The 19,664-nt window shown below is 35.4% G+C and overlaps 1 protein-coding gene across 8 annotated transcripts in view; it reads left to right on the top strand.

The window, feature by feature from the left end:
- Window positions 1–19,664, top strand: part of OSBPL8 (oxysterol binding protein like 8) — a 239,332-nt gene extending 219,668 nt beyond the window's left edge. For all 8 annotated transcript variants that reach the window (XM_023738893.1, XM_023738892.1, XM_004384622.3 and 5 more), the window contains 8 exons: window positions 1,345–1,442; window positions 5,142–5,231; window positions 6,497–6,633; window positions 8,549–8,734; window positions 9,060–9,147; window positions 11,252–11,357; window positions 14,877–14,979; window positions 18,011–19,664. In XM_023738893.1, coding sequence (XP_023594661.1) covers window positions 1,345–1,442; window positions 5,142–5,231; window positions 6,497–6,633; window positions 8,549–8,734; window positions 9,060–9,147; window positions 11,252–11,357; window positions 14,877–14,979; window positions 18,011–18,143 — 941 coding nt within the window. In that variant the 3' untranslated portion in view covers window positions 18,144–19,664. The remainder of the gene's footprint in view (window positions 1–1,344; window positions 1,443–5,141; window positions 5,232–6,496; window positions 6,634–8,548; window positions 8,735–9,059; window positions 9,148–11,251; window positions 11,358–14,876; window positions 14,980–18,010) is intronic.

Here is a 19,664-nt window from a genome sequence, read left to right on the forward strand (position 1 = left end):
TGACAGTTTCTTAAAAGTTAATGAATGATGCTTTTTCCCCCATTATTTGGAATACAGATAAGAGTATTAAATACTGTCATTTACTACAGGGCAGGTACCCAACTATTGTATATACTTCATATCTATAAACTTATTTAATAGTTGCAGCAGCCCTATAAAGTAGGCAATATTATTGTCCCTATTTTACAGATGAGGAAAATGAGGCACAGAGAGGTTAACTAATTTGCCCAACATCACGGAGCTAAAATGTAGTGGAGTCAAGATCTGAACTGAAGTCAGCCTTTGCAGTCTGTACTTGTAACAGCTATATTGTACTGCATCAACTTAAACACTCAGCTTGGTCATTATCAGTTCCCTCTTTCTATCTAATTTCTTGAAAATAACTTTTTGGGTTATAATCCTGTAATGTATTTCAGGATGTGATTCATAAAAACATAGAAACTATATAGTATGGCCACATTTCACAGATGAGAAAACAGGGAGTGTTAAGAATCTTACCCAAGACCAACTCAGATAGTTGGTAAGAAGGCTGAGACTAAACTCTAGGCTTTCTGACTCCCATTCACTGTACCAATTACGTACATACTACTGGATCCTATAAGGGTGGCCAACTTACAGCTTCAGGCTACATAATTCTTAGAGCTTCATGTGTAGTTCTTGAAATAGCCATGAAGTAAAATACCTGAAATTGTGAATCGAATTGTTAAGAATATATGTTTTTTAATTTTATATCTTGAAATAAATAAATGGATTTGCAATGTAGACACCCATGGTATATCCAACTAGCAATAGGGAAAAATGTTTTCATAGCAACATTTTTATTGCATGAAAAAAAAAAGGAGAGATTATGACCCTTTGTGAATGAGAGTTGGAAATATTTTTATCAGGTTCTCCACCCTTGTGGCTTTATCTGCATTCTTCCAAGGTGTGTTCCCTAAATCACTAGTCCCACAAAGTATTTTACAAATGGAGAGTTCTGTAGCCAAATAAGTATGGGAAACATTGCATACTTTTGTTCCTGTCTTGGAAATTAATGTTGTTCATTTGCATATTGAAGGTTGCCTTAATCCAACAATGGGCAAGGGTACAACACCTGTTTAACTTTGTTAAAACCAGAATTTCTCCAACATTTAACAACAAAATCTATTTTGGGAGCTGTTCGTTTGCCTTCTATCCGCTGCATCCTATAGAACCAACTTTATGTCTATATTATCAATTTTTATTGGGTAGGACAGAATGCCCTTGAGTTATAAACTTCTAGAAGGGGATTAGATTACAAAGTTTGCTTTATTAGCTAGTGTACCTCTCTCTTCAGCCTTTGTCTTTTTTTCCCCCCTCGTTTAGGAATTCTTTATGGTACAATGACACTGGAACTTGGGGGAACAGTCAATATTACATGTCAAAAAACTGGATACAGTGCAGTACTTGAATTCAAACTAAAGGTTGGTAGAGACTGATAGGGGGTGTCACCTGATTAAAGGGGAGCTATGCTATAAATGAGGAACCCTGGTGGTGCAGTGGTTAAAGCACTACTGAAAGGTCGGTGGTTCAAACCAGCAGCCACTCTGCAGGAGAAAGATGTGGCAGTCTGCTTCCATAAAGATATACAGCCTTGGAAACCATATGGGGCAGTTCCACTCAGTCCTGTAGGGTCACTATGAGTTGGAATAGACTTGATGGCAGTGGGTTTGGTATACTATAAATATTGAACGAAGAGCACTATTTAGTTCCTGATTAAGGACTAAATAGGAACACAGAACTCATATAAGGTCTGGGATATAAAGAATAGAGTCACAGTTGGGTGAATATCTTGGTATAGCCTAATAAGACAGCAGCCTTAGAATTCAAATCAACACAAAGTTATTATTTCTGCTTTTAATTTTAGTTGTTAAAATTATATAGGATATGAGTTTTAAGAAGTGCTTGGATAGAAATTTCTCGGTAAATTAAAGCATTGCGTTACAAAATACCAAAAATCATGAATCAACTGAGTTTGAGATGTGCACACTGAAGTTTTATTAGTTACTATTTCTGCATAACAAATTACTCTAAAACTTGGAGGCTTAAAAACCACCATGTTATGATCCTCACGGGTTCTCTGCATCAGAAGTTTGAAGATGTCTCTGCTGCATAATACCTGGGGCCTAAGTAAGGAAGACTTTAAGGCTGGGAGAGACTCCACATTTGGGGGCTGGTATCTCTTGTACTGATGGTACTGAAGGAAGAGGTCCAAGCTGCATTGAAAGCATTGGTGGAAAACAAGCCTCCAGGAATTGACAGAATACCAATTAAGCTGTTTCTACAAATGGGTGCAGCACTGGAAGTACTCACTCGTCTATGCCAAGAAATTTGGAAGACAGCTACCTGGCCAGCTGACTGGAAGAGATCCATATTTGTACCTATTCCAAAGAAAAGTGATCCAACAGAGTGCAGAAATTATCGAACAGTATCATTAATATCACACACAAGTAAAATTTTGCTGAAGATCATTCAAAAGCGGTTGCAGCAATATATTGACAGGAACTGCCAGAAATTCAGGCTGGGTTCAGAAGAGGATGTGGAATGAAAGATATCATTGCTGATGTCAGATGGATCCTGGCTGAAAGCAAAGAATACTAGAAAGATGTTTACTTGTGTTTTATTGACTATGCAAAGGCATTCGACTGTGTAGATCATAACAAATTATGTATAACATTGTGAAGAATGGGAATTCCAGAACACTTAATTGTGCTCAAGAGGAACCTGTATATAGATGAAGAGGCAGTCATTCAAACAGAACAAGGTTGCTAATGCGTGGTTTAAAGTCAGGAAAGGTACGTGTCAGGGTTTTATCCTTTCACCATACCTATTCAATCTGTATGCTGAGCAAATAATCCAAGAAGCTGGACTGTATGAAGAAGAATGGGGCATCAGGTTTGGAGGAAGACTCGTTAACAGCCTGTGTTATGCAGATGCCTTCCTTGCTGAAAGTGTAGAGGACTTGAAACACTTACTGATGAAGATCAAAGACCAGCCTTCAGTGTGGGTTACACCTCAACATAAAGAAAACAAAAATCCTTACAACTGGACCAATAGCATCATCATTATAAAAGGAGAAAAGATTGAAGGATTTCATTTTACTTGGATCCACAATCAATGGAAGCAGCAGTCAAGAAATCAAAAGACACATTGCATTGGGCAAATCTGCTGCAAAAGACCTTGAAAGTGTTCAAAAGGAAAGATGTCACTTTGAGGACTAAGTTCGCCTGACCCAAGCCATGGTGTTTTCAGTTACCTCATATGCATGTGAAAGCTGGATAATGAATAAGGAAGACCGAAGAAGAATTGACGCCTTTGAATTATGGTGTTGGCGAAGAATATTGAATATACCATGGAATGCAAGAAGAACAAACAAATCTGTCTTAGAAGTACAGACAGAGTACTCATTGGAAGCGAGGATGATGAGACTTTGTCTCACATACTTTGGACATGTTATCAGGAATGACCAGTCCCTGGAGGACATCATGCTTGGTAGAGTGGAGGGTCAGCAAAAAAGGAAGACCCCCAGTCAGATGGATTGACACAGTGGCTGCAACAATGGGCTCAAGCATAGCAACGATTATGAGGATGATGCAGGACCGGGCAGTATTTCCTTCTGTTGTACATAAGGTCACTATGAGTTGGAACTTTCTCAAGGACACTTAACAACAACAGCATCTTTTGAAGAGAGCCCCGGTGGCTCAATGATTAAAAACTCGGCTGCTAACTAAAAGATCAGCAGTTCGAATCCACTAGCTGCTCCTTGGAAACCCTAAGGTGCAGTTCTACTCTGCTCTGTAGGGTTGCTATGAGTCGGAATCGACTGGTCAGCAATCAGTCTGGTTTTTTCTTTTCAATCATTTGAAGACTCATCACTTACATGTCTGGTGCCTGGGCTGGGATTACTCAAAGACCAGGACTGTTGATCTGAGCACCTATATATATGGCCTTTACATGTAGCTTGGCTTCCTCATAGCATAGCAGCCTCAAGATAGTCTGATTTTTTACATGGTATCTCAGGACTCCAAGTGCAAGTATTCTAGTGAGCAAGGTGGAAGCAGCATCTAACATCTTTTATGACCTGTCCTTAGAGGTCACATTATATCACTTCTACCATCCTCTGTTAGTTGAAGAGTCATAGCCCACCCAGATTCAAGGCAAAAGGATATAAACCTCACTTCTCAGTGGGAGAGTGGCAAGGTCTCATTGAGTAATAAATAGCACATGGACTGCAGGCGGGGATATTCTTGAAGTTATCTTTGGAAAATACTGTCTGTCTCAGAGTGAAAAAGGGAAATTTGAGATCTCTTCAGAGTGTTAATTGTTGGTGTGAAACAGCACATTATGTTTAGGTAAATATGTCTATGAACTGTTCAGTATTTATTACTGAATTGCTTCTGTGTTGATACCAGCTGATCAGCAGCTTTGTTCTAACAAAAAGAATCTTGTAAGTATTTGATGCAATACCCTTTGTTTTGTATTTTTTTAATCTTAGCTTGTATGGTGATAAGGATGTTTGAGAATCATGACTAAAGAGGTGTTAAGCAATTTAGGATACCTTTAAGGGTTAGATTGAAGCATCAACATTTCGTCTCTAAGGAGAGACACCAGTAAGGTAACATAGTAACTCCAAGTATATTCCTTCTAATTTTATATTTTGGAGGTTTTTTGTTCTCTGTTTTTTTCCTTTGACTGGGTATCATTTTACTTTGTTTTGGTTTGAAGGAAGGTTACTCTTTCAACAGATCAGTTAAATCCCTTAGGTTTACTAAACTGTTATTGCTTAATATATTGACACATTGATAGGGCACAGTCTTGAGAGTCAGGAGAGAACGCACGACTTGAGAAGACACAGGGCCTGAGCCAGTTATATCGTTGTAATCTTTCTCACTATGCTTATTTATTTGGACCTTAGTCTGTTGTTATCTGTTTTTCCATAGCAACAAATTCAAATTTCCTCTTATTTAACATTTTTGGCAAAATTTGAATCAGTATATCACAATTTGGGCACTATATGTAATGCAAGAGCAGTATAACTGTAAAATTACTTTCTTTTTGGTCTACATTGTATGTAAATATAAGTTAAAATTAAAATATTTCTTCAACATTTTCTTTTCTGAAAGCCATTTCTAGGTAGTAGTGATTGTGTTAATCAAATATCAGGGAAACTTAAATTGGGAAAAGAAGTCCTAGCTACATTGGAAGGTCATTGGGTAAGTATTTTTATATACTACCTTTTCAAAACTAATTTTATTCTGTGAAAAAAATAATAAAAATCACATTTTAAAATTAAAGGCATGCTTACTCCATTGCTAAAAGCATCACTATTCCACATAAGCTTCAGCTTAATAACAGATATTTTGGTCTTGAAGTTATTTTAAAATATTTAGTTTTATATAATATTTTTTTCTTTTTGAAACTCTAAAAACAGCTGACACATATCACTCAATATGTACTGTATTGTTTAAAAACTACTTATATTAACTCATTTAATACAACCCTATGAGGTGAATACTTTTATTATCCCCATTTTACAGAGGAGGAAAGTAAGGCACAGAACGTTTAAAAAATTTGTTCAAAGTAAGTGGTGAACCCAGAATTCCAGCCCAAGCACCCTAGCTTCAGGGCCTGAAGTCTTAACCCAAGGCACTATACTGCCTCTTATTCAGAAGAAAGAGGCATAGTTCCACGTAGAGTTGTATTTTCTTTTGAGAAACATGGAAAAGGAATAGTGGTATATGAGAGCAATGGCTTTGATTGACTTCTCTGCTGACCTAAATTTAATATGTAATTTTGTTAAGAGCAGCTTAAATAAATAAAAAGTATTATGGTTCTATTTAGATGAACCCTCATTGTGAACACTGAGTATATGCTATTTACCACATAATAATAATGAGGAAATGAGAAAATGAAGCTAGATCTAGGGACTCAGTTAAGAGGCCAGATATGATCTCTAAAATTTTTTGGTAACTGACTTATATGTGAATGTCATTTGGGGAGAAGATGAAGCCACTTTTTTTTTAAATGAAATTTCTAAGATTGTGCTCAAATTTTTAATGTTAAGAATGTCTCTTTAAAGTTGTTCTATCCATAAATTAAGTACATAGATAGTAAACAGCATCTCATTCTATCTGTAGCAAATACTATGCTCCACTTTGATAAAGGATGGCTACTGAGGCTTTGCATATAATTATTTGAAATTTAAGTAAAACTTGTGAAATCTTAGGAACTTTTGGTGTATTCAGGCAAATTTTTTTTAAAGTCGAGTTGTATTATATGTTTAATCTTATTGAATATTTTTATAAAAATGACAAGAAATTTGGGGCTTTTGGAAAAGTACGAGTTATGTTTGTTTTAAAGAAATGATTAATTCCAAGTAATTAAGTAGCTGTAAGAAAGTATTTTTATACTATACTATATAATCCCCTTCTAAATAAAGAGAATTCTTTATGTTAATTTTCAATTTCTTTACATATAGGATAGTGAAGTTTTTATTAATGACAAAAAGACTGATAATTCGGAGGTTTTCTGGAATCCAACACCTGACATTAAGCAATGGAGATTAATAAGACACACTGTAAAATTTGAAGAGCAGGAAGATTTTGAATCAGAGAAGTAAGTATACTATTTTTTTCAGGTAACTGTGTGAAGATCAAAGAGTATTTTTTAATTCCTTAATACATTGGTTACTTTTCTCCGTTAGTTACATTTAAATCCAGCAAAATACTGTACTGTTTGTAGGGTGTGATGGTATTTAATTTTGGTATGCATGAATGTCAAATATAATACAAATCATCCTGCTTTTCTGCAGATCAAAATAAAACTTCCTTGTGTTTCGTTTCTCTTTTCATCTGTTCCAGGACCTGTTTATAAAATAAAAAACAAATAAATAAACTTTTTATTTGTTTGTGCAAAATTATAAGACTTATTAATGACTTTTGGTTTCTACCTGGCATCTGTTTTCTAACGTGGTTTGTGCATGTAGAATTCTAGGTGAAGGGAGTGGTACTGAACCTCATTTTTATTCCATTCTGTAAAACACAAAAATTATGCCACTGGATGTGCTGGCTTCTAAAGGACTTAACATTAGCTGAGTAATAATTAAGGGCATAGTTTCTCTTCTTAAAGTCATGAAATTCTGGCTAGATGAAACATTTATACTTTTGAACTGAAAATATTGTATACACATTACCCAGTTTTATCCTTACTGTATCTCTGTGTTAGGAGAAGGATGCGTCTGTGTAAAAGACACAATGCTAGGTACTTTACATTATGCAGGTTAGTCCTGGCTGCATCCTCCCACATGAGTACCATTCTCACTCACGGGGATTCAGTCCCCTCTCCACTCAAAATTGAGGTTGTCAAAGGTGGAAGAATATGTATGCACCAGTTCTAAAAAGTCTATTTCAGCCCTAGCCACATAATGCTTTCCATCCAGAGCTAAGCTTTGCCTAGATATGTAAAACAATTTAGCATATTTTAAAGATGAGGAAAACAAGACTCAGACAGGTTAAGTTACTTTGAGTTCACTAGCTGCAAAGTGGCAAATTCAGGATTCAACCTAAGCCTGTCTGATTCCAAAGCTTTTGTTCCTTTGGTCTCAACATGCTGTCTTCAGATGGGTGGATATAGGTGTGTGTATGTACAATATCAAAAAAAAACCTCGTTGCCATCGAGTTGATTCTGACTTGTAGCAACCCTGTATGGCAGGGTAGAACTGCCCCATAGGGTTTCCAAGGAGCAGCTGGTGGATTCAAACCGCCAACCTTTTGGTTAGTAGCCAAACTTTTAACCACTATGCCACCAGGGCTCCAGTCATGTATTACATATATATATATATGTGTGTGTGTGTGTGTGTAACTTTTTTTTAACTGAAGGAAAAACTAAAGTAAGGGAAGTCATTTTACCTCAGTCGTCTTTTCTGTTAAGTCATTGGTTCTCAGGGCTAGCTGCACATTAAAATCATCTGGGAAGTATTAAAAAAAATTTTAAAAATACCAATACATGAATTCTAATTTGAAAAGTTCCCTGCTAATTTGTGCATCTAGGGTTCAGAAGCACTGCATTACACTAATGAATCTTCATAAGGTCATTGGGTCTTAAACCTTAACATACATATAGGAGTCATATGGGGGGGCTTGTTAAAAATGTAGATTCTTGAGCCCTACCTCCATTACATTTCTGTCGTTTTGGCTTAGCAGCATTCACTGGCATATGCTAAAGAACCTCTATAATATATTTTTCTTACCAAGAAAAAAGATTAGTCCCCACTTAAGAGTGGATACTTCTGTATACAAGGCACCAGGTTTTTGGTTTTTGGTTTTTTTAAAATTCTTAGCTCATTCTAAGCACCTGAGTGTAACCTTTGTTAAAGCCAGAAACCCATGTAAGCATCATTTTCTCCCAAGAGATGCAAGCCTGTTCTATAGAGATTTGATTCTCTGTTGCTTTCCTTAAAAATTTTTTTGATTATGTTAAGTGTATAACAAAACACATGCTTTTTTTAATACTATGCTTGTACATGTCTTAGACTCTGGCAGCGGGTAACTAAAGCCATAAATGCCAAAGATCAAACTGAAGCTACTCAAGAGAAGTACGTTTTAGAAGAAGCTCAAAGACAAGCAGCCAGAGATCGGAAAACAAAAAATGAAGAGTGGGCCTGCAAATTATTTGAACTTGATCCACTCACAGGAGAATGGCATTACAAGTTTGCAGAGTAAGTAATTAAAAAATTTTTATTACAATATATTGGCATAGTTTGCTACTTACACTTCAAGAATTATCATTGTTAGGATTTTTTTTTTTTATTCAGCTGTGTATATTAGTGTGAGATTTTAACCTTGATGTTCCATTCATGATAAACTTGACTCCATGATACTAGCTAGCCTGTAAAATAAGCTGAGGATCAGCAGATTAAATATGGGCAAATCTTAATCTTAGAACTATGTTTATAACTACTGATGAAAATCTAATATAAAATAGAAAGGTTTTGAGTTATTTTATTAGTCATTAAACTAATAGTATTCTTTTTATTCATGTAGTACCCGACCATGGGACCCACTTAATGATATGATACAGTTTGAAAAAGATGGTGTTATCCAGACCAAAGTGAGACATCGTACTCCAATGGTATGTAATAAAAAAAGAAGTGATTACATCCATTAGGCATATAAATTTGTTAAATCCTCAGAATCTTTGGCAACAAACATTTAAAATTTGTTTCTTTAACAATTATAGCATAATGGACACACACAAGTCATCTGCATTTAGGAAGACTTTATCGATCACAATAAATCTTTGTATATCCCTAGTTGTATTGCTGACTCCCTTTGTCATCTTAAATAATCTTCTCGCCAGTTTTTATCAATCTCCAATTCGAACCTTCTCTATAGAGTAATATATAGCTTACCTGAGAATGGATATTTGAATTCTAAATATTACAAAATTTTATCTCTCTAGGATTTGAATATTTATGGTACTATTTCTTTTCTAATTTTCCTAGGTCCTCAGATGTCTAATTTGTTTTCTGTTTTTGTTTGTTACCAAGAATGAAGCTTGTAGGAAAGGGAAAATAACCAGAATGTTTAAATTCATTTTCTGAACTTAGAAATGAAAATTCTTAATAATTCTACTTATTAGATTAATACCCTTCACTTATTTTGGTCATTTATTCAGGAGACTCTGTTGAGAGTCTCCTGTGTTCCATGGGCTGCTTAGTAGTAGGTTATGAGCTAAGATTCTGTCCAAGATGCTAAACAGATGGGTAAGAAATTTTCCTTAGCTCTGTTAGTTATTTATACTATGAAATGTAGTAGTAGTAGCAATGATAATGGTTAACAGTTATATAGCAAATACAGAGCACCATTCTGAATGCTTTAAATCTATTAATTCTTTTAATCTTCTCACTAGCCCTATGAGGATCAGTTATTATTATGTACCTTTTGCAAATCTAGGAACCAAAGGCTAGACTTGTTAAGTAACTTGCCCAAGATTAGTAAGTGGTAGAGAAGGATTCAAACCCAGGTATTCTGGCTGCAGAGCTGCAGTCTTAACCACTGTACCATACTGTACTATCATTGCAATAATTCTAATTTATTATAGCTGATTCTGAGTCACAAGTATACTCAGTAGTTTGAAACCTGATTATGAGATAGTTTCATTTTCTTTTCTTAATTATTTTGGGATGTAAGACGTTCCCACCTCAAAAAGTTTCCAAAAAATATTGGGAAGGCATAGCTTCATGCCTGGTGTAGCCTACTCAGGGAATTGATCTTGTATCTGATTCTCCCTATGTGTCATTTAACAAGTGGAAGGGCACAATGTAGGCTAAATCCAGATCCTCCCTGCTTGTTGTATATTGTAGAAATTTTATTTTATTTTCAAGCACATGAATGAGATTTTTCAAAATAATTTCAAGGAGTAAGTAATTGGGGAATAATTCCTGTTTATAACAGTAAACAGGTAAGAAAGAATAGCGTTAAAGACTTAAATGACCACCAGTTCCCAGTTTTCGAAGCATACACGTCTTCCTATTCTTATTCTAGTCTCTTCTTTTGCGTTTAGGTTTTTAAATTTAGGACTGATTACCAGAACTGCAAAGCTATATGGATAGAGTCTAAAGTCTCTTATTCTAAGCAAAATATGGAGTTCATGGTTTGATATACTTTTGAATCTTGTGCATGTATTTCAAAGCTTTCAATAAGTTTATATAATACTCTTAAAAATAATAGTATCACTTCCATATAAGATGTTTTCTGCTTTATCCAGATATTATTAAAAGTAAGTAAATAATTTGATTGGAAACCCTAAAGTTGGGAACAAGAAAAGGATGATCAGAAAACATTATTATTTAACATTTGACAGGAGGTACTACCTACTGCAGTTAGAAAAGTGAGGGGGGATATATGTTCATACTTGCTCGGGTATGCGTAAAAAATATTGCTGAACAAGACATACAGAATAATAGCAGTGGTTACCAATTTAGTGGAGAAAGACTGGAGTCAGGAGTGTGTACCTTTTTTATATTTTTGCTGTTTGTGCCAAATTAATGTTTCCTAATAAAATTAAATAAAATAATTTGATTGCATATGTGTATCACGTCATATATGTTAAGTTTTAACTAGGCTGTTTCATTTTTGTTTTTATTTCTGAATATATTGCCCATGAACAGTTTTGACAGTTGTCTTTATAAAATATAGTGCAAACTCACATAATGTGGAAATGTTTTTTTCAGGTTAGTGTCCCAAAAATGAAACATAAGCCAACCAGGCAACAGAAGAAAGTGGTGAAAGGCTATTCCTCCCCAGAACCTGATATCCAGGACTCATCTGGAAGCGAAAGTAAAAATATTTATTGTACACTGTTCATTATAAAAGTCTAATTTTTTAAAAAGATATTACTACACTATGTTTAATATATGAAATATAACTCAAGAAGATATTTAAGAGTTTTGGTGGGGGAAAAGGTAGATGCAAAAGCTATTTTAGATTATAGATAAGTTTTGAGACCAAGCCACAAGGTAAAGACGTGGGAAATGAAAAAAGGGGAGACATGCAAATCAAGAACCACACTGTAGTACTAGTCTTTACACCTCGTTAGCTTCTGAAAAATTGTTGATGGTTCCCTAGATTAATTCAGAAAGCGTTTTTGAGCTTTAAGCTCAGTTCAGAAAAGTTATTGATTCCCAGAGTGAAATACTGTAGTGTTCAGAAGTCACAGACAAGTAAAAATATAACTGTATCAACATTATGGACTACTAGATTAATTAATGTGCCATTCTTGTTCAAGTCAGATACTGTGTAAACTGTCTTGAACCACATTGATAATCAAGAAAAGATTAAGGTAATGTCTTCAACATTATGAGAATATAAAAGAACTTTAAACCATAGTCCCTACTAAGCTTACACTAAGCTGAGGAGCTCCATTTTTATGTACACAGGTAACACTAGAGGTGAATAAATGATAAATGCCAGCTAATTTACAGATGATAAATGGTAAAGGAGAGAGAGCTTAATTTAGTTTGAGGTGGTCAGAGAAGGTTCTTGGAGGAACCTTGATAAATTATTAGGATTTCTCATGGATTACAGTACAACAAACTGTCAGACGAGTGGTGGTCAGGGACCAGCGGCCACCTGCAGAACAGACCATGAATTGCTTATATGCAAGTTCAAGTTGAAGCTGAAGAAAATTAAAACAAGTCCACAAGAGCCAAAGTATGACCTTGAGTATATCCCACCTGAATTTGGAGACCATCTCAAGAGTAGACTTGATGCATTGAACACTTAATGACTGAAGACCAGACGAGTTGTGGAATGACACCAAGGACATTATACATGAAGAAAGCAAAATGTCATTAAAGAGACAAGAAAGAAAGAAAAGACCAAAATGGATGTCAGAAGAGACTCTGAAACTTGCTTTTGAACATAGAGTAGCTAAAGCGAATGGAAGAAATAATGAAGTAAAAGAGCTGAGCAGAGGATTTTAGAGGGCGGCTTCAGAAGGAAAAGTAAAGTATTATAATGACATGTGCAAAGACCTGGAGTTAGAAAATCAAAGGGGAAGAACACTAGACATTTCTCAAGCTGAAAGAACTGAAGAAAAAATTCAAGCCTCAAGTTACAATATTGAAGGATTCTATGGGCAAAATATTAAATGATGCAGGAGGCATCAAAAGAAGATGGAAGGAATACACAGAGTCACTATACCAAAAAGAATTGGTCGACATTCAGCATTTCAGGAGACAGCATATGATCAAGAACCAATGATACTGAAGGAAGAAGTCTAAGCTGCACTGAAGGCATTGGCAAAAAACAAGGCTCCAGGAATTTATAGAATACCAATTGAGATGTTTCAACAATCAGATGGCAATGCTGGAAGTGCTCACTCATCTATGCCAAGAAACTTGGAAAACAGCTACCTGGCAAACCAACTGGAAAAGATCCCTATTTGTGCCCATCTCAAAGAAAGGTGATCCATCCAAATACAGGAAGTATTGAACAATATCATCAATATCACACGTAAGTAAAATTTTGCTGAAGATCATTAAAAAACAATTGCAGCAGTACATTGATAGGGAACTGCCAGAAATTCAAGCCAGATTCAGAAGAGAACATGGAATGAGAGATACCATTACTGATGTCAGATGGATCTTGGCTGAAAGCAGAGAATACCAGAAAGATGTTTACCTGTGTTTTATTGACTATGCAAAGGCATTTGACTGTGTGGATCATAAAAATTAGGGGTACATTGCAAAGAATGGGAATTCCAGAACATTTAATCATGCTCATGAGGAACCTATACATAGACCAAGAGGCAGTTGTTTGAACAGAACAAAGAACTACTGTGTGGTTTAAAATCAGGGAAGGTGTGCATCAGGGTTGTAACCTTTCACCATACTTATTCAATCTGTATGCTAAGCAAATAGTCTTAGAAGCTGGCCTGTATAAAGAAGAATGTGGCATCAGGTTTGGAGGAAGGCTAACAACTTGAGATACGCAGATGACACAACCTCGCTTGCTGAAATTGAAGAGGACTCGAAGCACTTACTGATGAAGATCAAAGTCTACAGCCTTCTGTATGGATTACACCTCAACATAAAGAAAAGAAAAATCCTCATAGCTGGACTAATAAGCAGCATCACAATAAACAGAGAAAATACTGAAGTTGTCAAGGATTTCATTTTACTTGGATTCACAATCAATGCCCATGGAAGCAGCAGTTAAGAAATCAAACAGCATATTGCATTGGACATTTCTGCTGCAAAAGACTCATTTAAACTGTTAAAAAAAAAAAAGCAAAGATGTCACTTTGAGGACTAAGGTGTACCTGAGCCAAGCCGTGGTGTTTTCAGTTGCCTCATAGCATGTGAAACCTGGACAGTGAATAAGGAAGACTGAAGAAGAGTTGATGAATTTGAATTATGGTATTGGCAAAGAATATTAAATATAGCATGGACTTCCAGAAGAACAAACAAATCTTTCTTGGAAGAAATATAGCCAGAATCCCGAATGCTCCTGAGAAGGGAGGATGGTGAGACTTTGTCTCACGTACTTTGGACATGCTATCTGGAGGGACCAGTCCTTGGAGAAGGACACCATGCTTGGTAACATAGAGGGTCAGCGAAAAAGAGGAAGACCTGCAATGAGATGGATTGATACAGTGGCTGCAATGATGGGCTCAAACATAGCAACGATTGTTAGGATGATGCGGGACCGGGCAGTGTTTTGTTCTTTTGCACATAGAGTAGAGTAGCTGTGAGTCAGAACCTCCTCATCGGCCCCTAACAACAGTGGATTACAGCATGCTAGGCTTGGGTTGGGAGTGGTCTCCTAAATCCACACTCTTATCTACTTCACTATATTACATATAATGTATCAGCTGACATTTATTATGCCAGATTATGTGTTAAACACATTTTACAAGAACCTTGTGAAATTTGGGTATTATTATCCCTATTTTATAAACTAGAAAGCTGAGACATAGGTTAAGTAAAATCTGAACAGAAATAGAAGGAAGGAGTGAATGTGAGAAGGGATTTGAAAAAATCAGTACCTCTTGCTGGTTGGCAATAAAAATTATTACAGAAAGTATCAAAATCGACTATAAGTCTTAAAAATTAAATGACTAGGGGAATAGACATAACATTAACAATAAAAAACTGAAGAGAAGTTTCAAAAAGCTAACTTCTTCAGGTGTAGGCAAGTGGGCAAGGGAAAAGAAAGAGCAACACCTTCCCTAAGCTAATACATATTTTTAAGTGAATTATTTTTATCTATTTAATAACACAGGAATCAGATTGTTATGTAAATTGTGTTTATGATTAATTATTTTCACTATTTTCATTCTAAATGTCTCCTTAGCTCAATCACTGAAACAAAGTACAAGAAGAAAGAAAGGGATAGAACTGGGAGACATTCAAAGTTCCATCGAATCCATAAAACAAACACAGGAAGAAATTAAAAGGTAATATATACTGACAGTGGTAGTATAGTAGTTAAGAATCCTGTTACATAGGAAATCATATGCAAACTTGATATTTTTATAACATTGCTAAGCTAAAATAGAACCTTAGCCTCTATCACTTGATGACTGAATCATAAAATTCCTCTAACACTAGCATATTGGAAGAGCTTTATTTTTTTTTAACCCTGATTTATTGGGCAGTGGCATATGTGAAGGTAGAATTGGATTGTCTGTCTTATTGCTTTATTTTTGTTCTGTTGTACATAGGGTCGCTATGAGTCGGAACTGACTTGACAGCAACAACAATAATTTTAAGAATGTAGCTGAACTGGATGTGGGTGTGGGGTTGTTTCTGAGAAAATTAGTTAACAAGGACCCCTTTATGTGTGACTAATATTTAACTGAAATGCTCCAGTTGTTGAAATATTGCAGTATTTCTATAACAATGGGTAAATAGCTACTTCTTGAGACTGCGGAGTGCTCCCCTTGCAGTCCCAGACCACTCCTTACACACACCTCCCCATGATCAAGCAACTCTTCACACTTGGGGAGGTTCCTTAGGGGAGAAGGGGTCCTAATCCTGCTGCCTTGCTAATGTTAGTTGAGTTCAGATTCCCTGCCTCCCATTGCTGTATCAGTTGTTAATTTTTCTTTTGATATTAGCCCACTTGCTTTTTTATATTCAGTATTCACTGCTAGATGTTCAGGGAGATTTTTTTTTTCCTCTGCCCCTGGAGACCTTATGGCTTACATTTAGCTGTTATTTTCTCATCTTCTGCCAATCCCCTGCACCTACTCCATGCCCCTAGTCCTATGAAACTCTTTATTTCTCCCAGAATGTACTGTACTGTCTCTCATCTCTGGACCTTTGCCCACATTGAATCCGCATCCTAGAATGCCCTTCCTCCTACCTTGCCCATCAAGAAAATCCCTGCTTATCCTTCAGAATTTAACAGAAAATGTGGCCCTTTTTGTAACATATCCAATCACTCACCCATGCCCTGTAGAGTTAGCTAATTCCTCAACTTGATTTGCATAGCTCCCTGTAAATACTCCTTTTGAGAACTGACTATACTGTTAGAGTTGTTATTGTATGTGTCTCTCCACCCTATTGGACTATGTGCTCCTTTACAGCAGAAATCACGTCTTTTGTGCATCTTGGTATCCTCAGTCCTTATATATAGTAAGTGCTCAAGAAATGTTTTCTAATTTAATTATAATTGATTTTCATTATTTGTGGTAGTTCTGTAAAGTCACAACAAACACTGAGTTAGTGAAAGTGAACCATTGCTCCTAGGAGAAATACAGGGTTAGGTTCCTGCAGTCCTCTGGTCACAATATTTTCATCAGCTGATCAGTACATAACTTTGTTGTATGTTTGTTTCTGTTTAAAGACACCGTATTTAATATATATATTATTAATTCATTAACATTGAACTCATGGCTGATAGCACCATAGCACATGCCTGAGCAAAACTTATCTAGCACACATATTTTCCCCATAAGGCACATCACAGCTTTCTCGCACTTAGGAACACTAGAAAGCACTTCAACACTGTGCTTGAGGGCCATTTTAAACAACAAAATCACCAACAGAAAATGCAAAAGACATGACACTAAATAGACTGTGAAAACTGAGAGCTGAAACAAGAAGCAGAGGTTGCCTTGTTCAGCCTCAGCTGGGAAGGTCAGGCAAATCAAACTTTTCACTGCTCTGTGCATTGTTGGGGAAGCATAATTAACAACAAAATCTGCCAACTGAGACAAACTCTCCACAAATGTAGAAGAAAAAACAGTTTTACTGTTGAATAAACATTAAGCCAGAATGTGATTTGCATCACAGGCAATCTGCTAAAGAGAGATTGCAAAGACATAAAGGGGTTTTATCCTTTTATATAGCCAAGCAGATGCAATCCATTTCACACATGTTCTCAAGATAAAGCATAACTAGTCCTCAAGGAAGAGAACTTGACAGCACCATTTGTTCATCCTAAATTCACCTGCTAATTGGGATAGCCACTTGTGTTTACTAATTTCTCATATCTTTATGAGTGGAGGTAGGTTTGCAACTTGGAGCCAAGTGCCAGCTGAAGTTAGACTCCTGTCCTCTCAGGAAGTGAGAGAGAGGAATCTTCCTTGATTGATTAAATTTCAAAGAGACGGCATCCAGGTCCTTGAAGAAACATTCCTGGGTTATAAAATTGGCAGGAGGCTTATTTAGCCTGTAAAGATTGTCATACATTCCAAAGATCAGAGAAAGGGTTTACAATTACCAGTTTTCTAAAGTAAAGGCTCTAAAAAAGAGAAGGAGGGAGGAATTAAGCCTCTCTCTCTTTTTTTCTCCTTTATTTCTAATTTGTATTTGCCCCTACAGCATGTTCGTGAATAACCAAGGAGCGCTACAAGTATTAATTTTGGAGTTACAAATAAATTTTAGCGTAGGTGAATTTGCAAACACAAAATCTGCAAATAACGAGGAACAATTGTATATACCTTTTAGCCAAAAGCATTTAGGATGGCACAAGGTAATCTAAGCTCACTTTACGACTAAAGTAACATTTTACTTCTTGTTAGCATGTGATATTACCTGTCGCGCCTTCTTCAAGTTAGGGATGTTATAAAATCTGTGGTGTTAATTCTTCCTGAGGAAGTTAGGATTTTTCTCCACCTCCACCCCTATATCTCTAAAATAAACATATAAAATTTTAGTGGACCAACTAAGAAGCAAAATCTTTGTTGTTTTAAGACCACCGTTATAATAGAAAAGGGGATATGTTTCTTCATCATCATCCTTTAATAACTGTGTTTGATGCATATCATTCAGTAATATGTTTGATGCAGGATGGACTATAGATTTAGACAAGACCTAATAATGGCTTCCCACAGCATAATCAGCTCTCTGTTCAGGTTGTAGTAAAAGATTGGACTAATTAATGTAATTAAATGCTCTCTGACCATATAATAGCAAATTGTGAATTCTGTGGTAACATTTTTGACAAATCATTATAACATTTATTGCTTATTTTTGTAGAAATGTTATGGCTCTTCGAAATCATTTAGCTTCAAGCACACCTGCCACGGATTATTTTCTGCAGCAAAAAGACTACTTCATCATTTTCCTCCTGATTTTGCTTCAAGTCATAATAAACTTCATGTTTAAGTAGAAGTTCTTTACAATTGAATCAATGAACTGAAATGATCAGATTTGGCCTGGGACCAATGTTCAAGTTGGTTTGGTCTTTATTAAAACAACACACTATTTCTAAAACAAAAAACCTTAGAGATAAATGTAGAGGTGTTAACCTTTCATACCTTTATCCTTAACCTGAAACAAAAGCTATCCTATTTGGTTATTAAAGTGAGCTATGTGTTAAATGCCAGAACATTCCTAGCTTTTGTGTGTCTACATGTGAATATAATAAATCCACACGTATATACAGTGTCTCTTATGTACTCTTATCTGGCAGTAGTCTTTGCATTCTGTAGTTATGTTCTGAGATATATCATTAACATTGTTCATAAGAAAGATACTATCAATCTTCTCATAAATATATGTAATCTGTTTTCTTCATAAAACAGGCATAAAACCTTTTATCAATAAAGAATTGCAGAATAGGAAATGATGGATTAATAGAAAAATAATTCAGTACACTGTACTGTTAAAAAAAAAAATCATTTTCAAAGCACCTAGCTAAATGGTCTAGAAGCAGTGAAAAAAAGTGTGAATGGCTGAAATTGATATATTGAGAAAGACAGATGGCAAAATGTTTTTGAAAAAGTTTACGTAAGATTTTTTTGAATCCCTAGAATTTAATTTAATATTTATAGATATATATGTTCATATGTGTATATCAATATAAAAACTGATATGCAGCTACTTGGATTGATTGATTATATCTTTATCATACTTATATGATACCACCTTAAGCACTTGCTAAAAAAAAGTGTAAATGGTCAAAGTAAATTGCTGTTCTTTTTTCTTATTTTTGTTTTCTTAAGTCATCTAGTCCATAACATAAGCCAAATTCTAGAGTAGGGCATATGAAATGCTGATAATTCATGCTTTCTCATTATGAGCAGCTTATTTTTGCTTTCATTTAGATCTTAGTGTGTCAGTAAATAGAGTAGAAAAATTATAACCAATATTTTACTTCAAAAGCCAAAAAGAGAAAGGCAACAAGAAAAGATAGTTACTCATTGTGGTATAATGTATGTGTACATTATAATTGGTTTTCTTTAAAATGTGCAGTAAGTTGAGCATGTAAGAACATCAGGTAATGAAGTTTAATTCTTTATTATCCGCCTCTGTTCTTAGTAACTTTATTCTGTGGCAAAACTGCAGTCAATTTTTCCTGATTTCTTTTGTTCAGGCTCAGGCAGACATTTTTTTTTTTTAATTTCAGTTGACTATTTTGAGTTTGTGTTTTTTCCATAAGTTTTTATAATCCTCAAAAGCAATTTTTGCAAGTGTAGTTAGGTTTAGGAATGTAAGCTATATCTTATAATCCTGAAAGTACACATTTTGAATTGGTTATTAATGAAAATGAAGGTCAGATAGAGAATAATTGCTCTGGCCACTTTTGCCTTTGACAAAGAAGAGACTGTGAGAAACTAGGAAAAATTATAGTCAATTGGTTATACCATGATAAATATAAAACCAGGGGATAATTGCTAAATTATGAAAA

The sequence above is a fragment of the Trichechus manatus genome, unplaced genomic scaffold (assembly GCF_000243295.1).
Source record: "Trichechus manatus latirostris isolate Lorelei unplaced genomic scaffold, TriManLat1.0 scaffold00125, whole genome shotgun sequence".
NCBI lineage: Eukaryota > Metazoa > Chordata > Mammalia > Sirenia > Trichechidae > Trichechus > Trichechus manatus.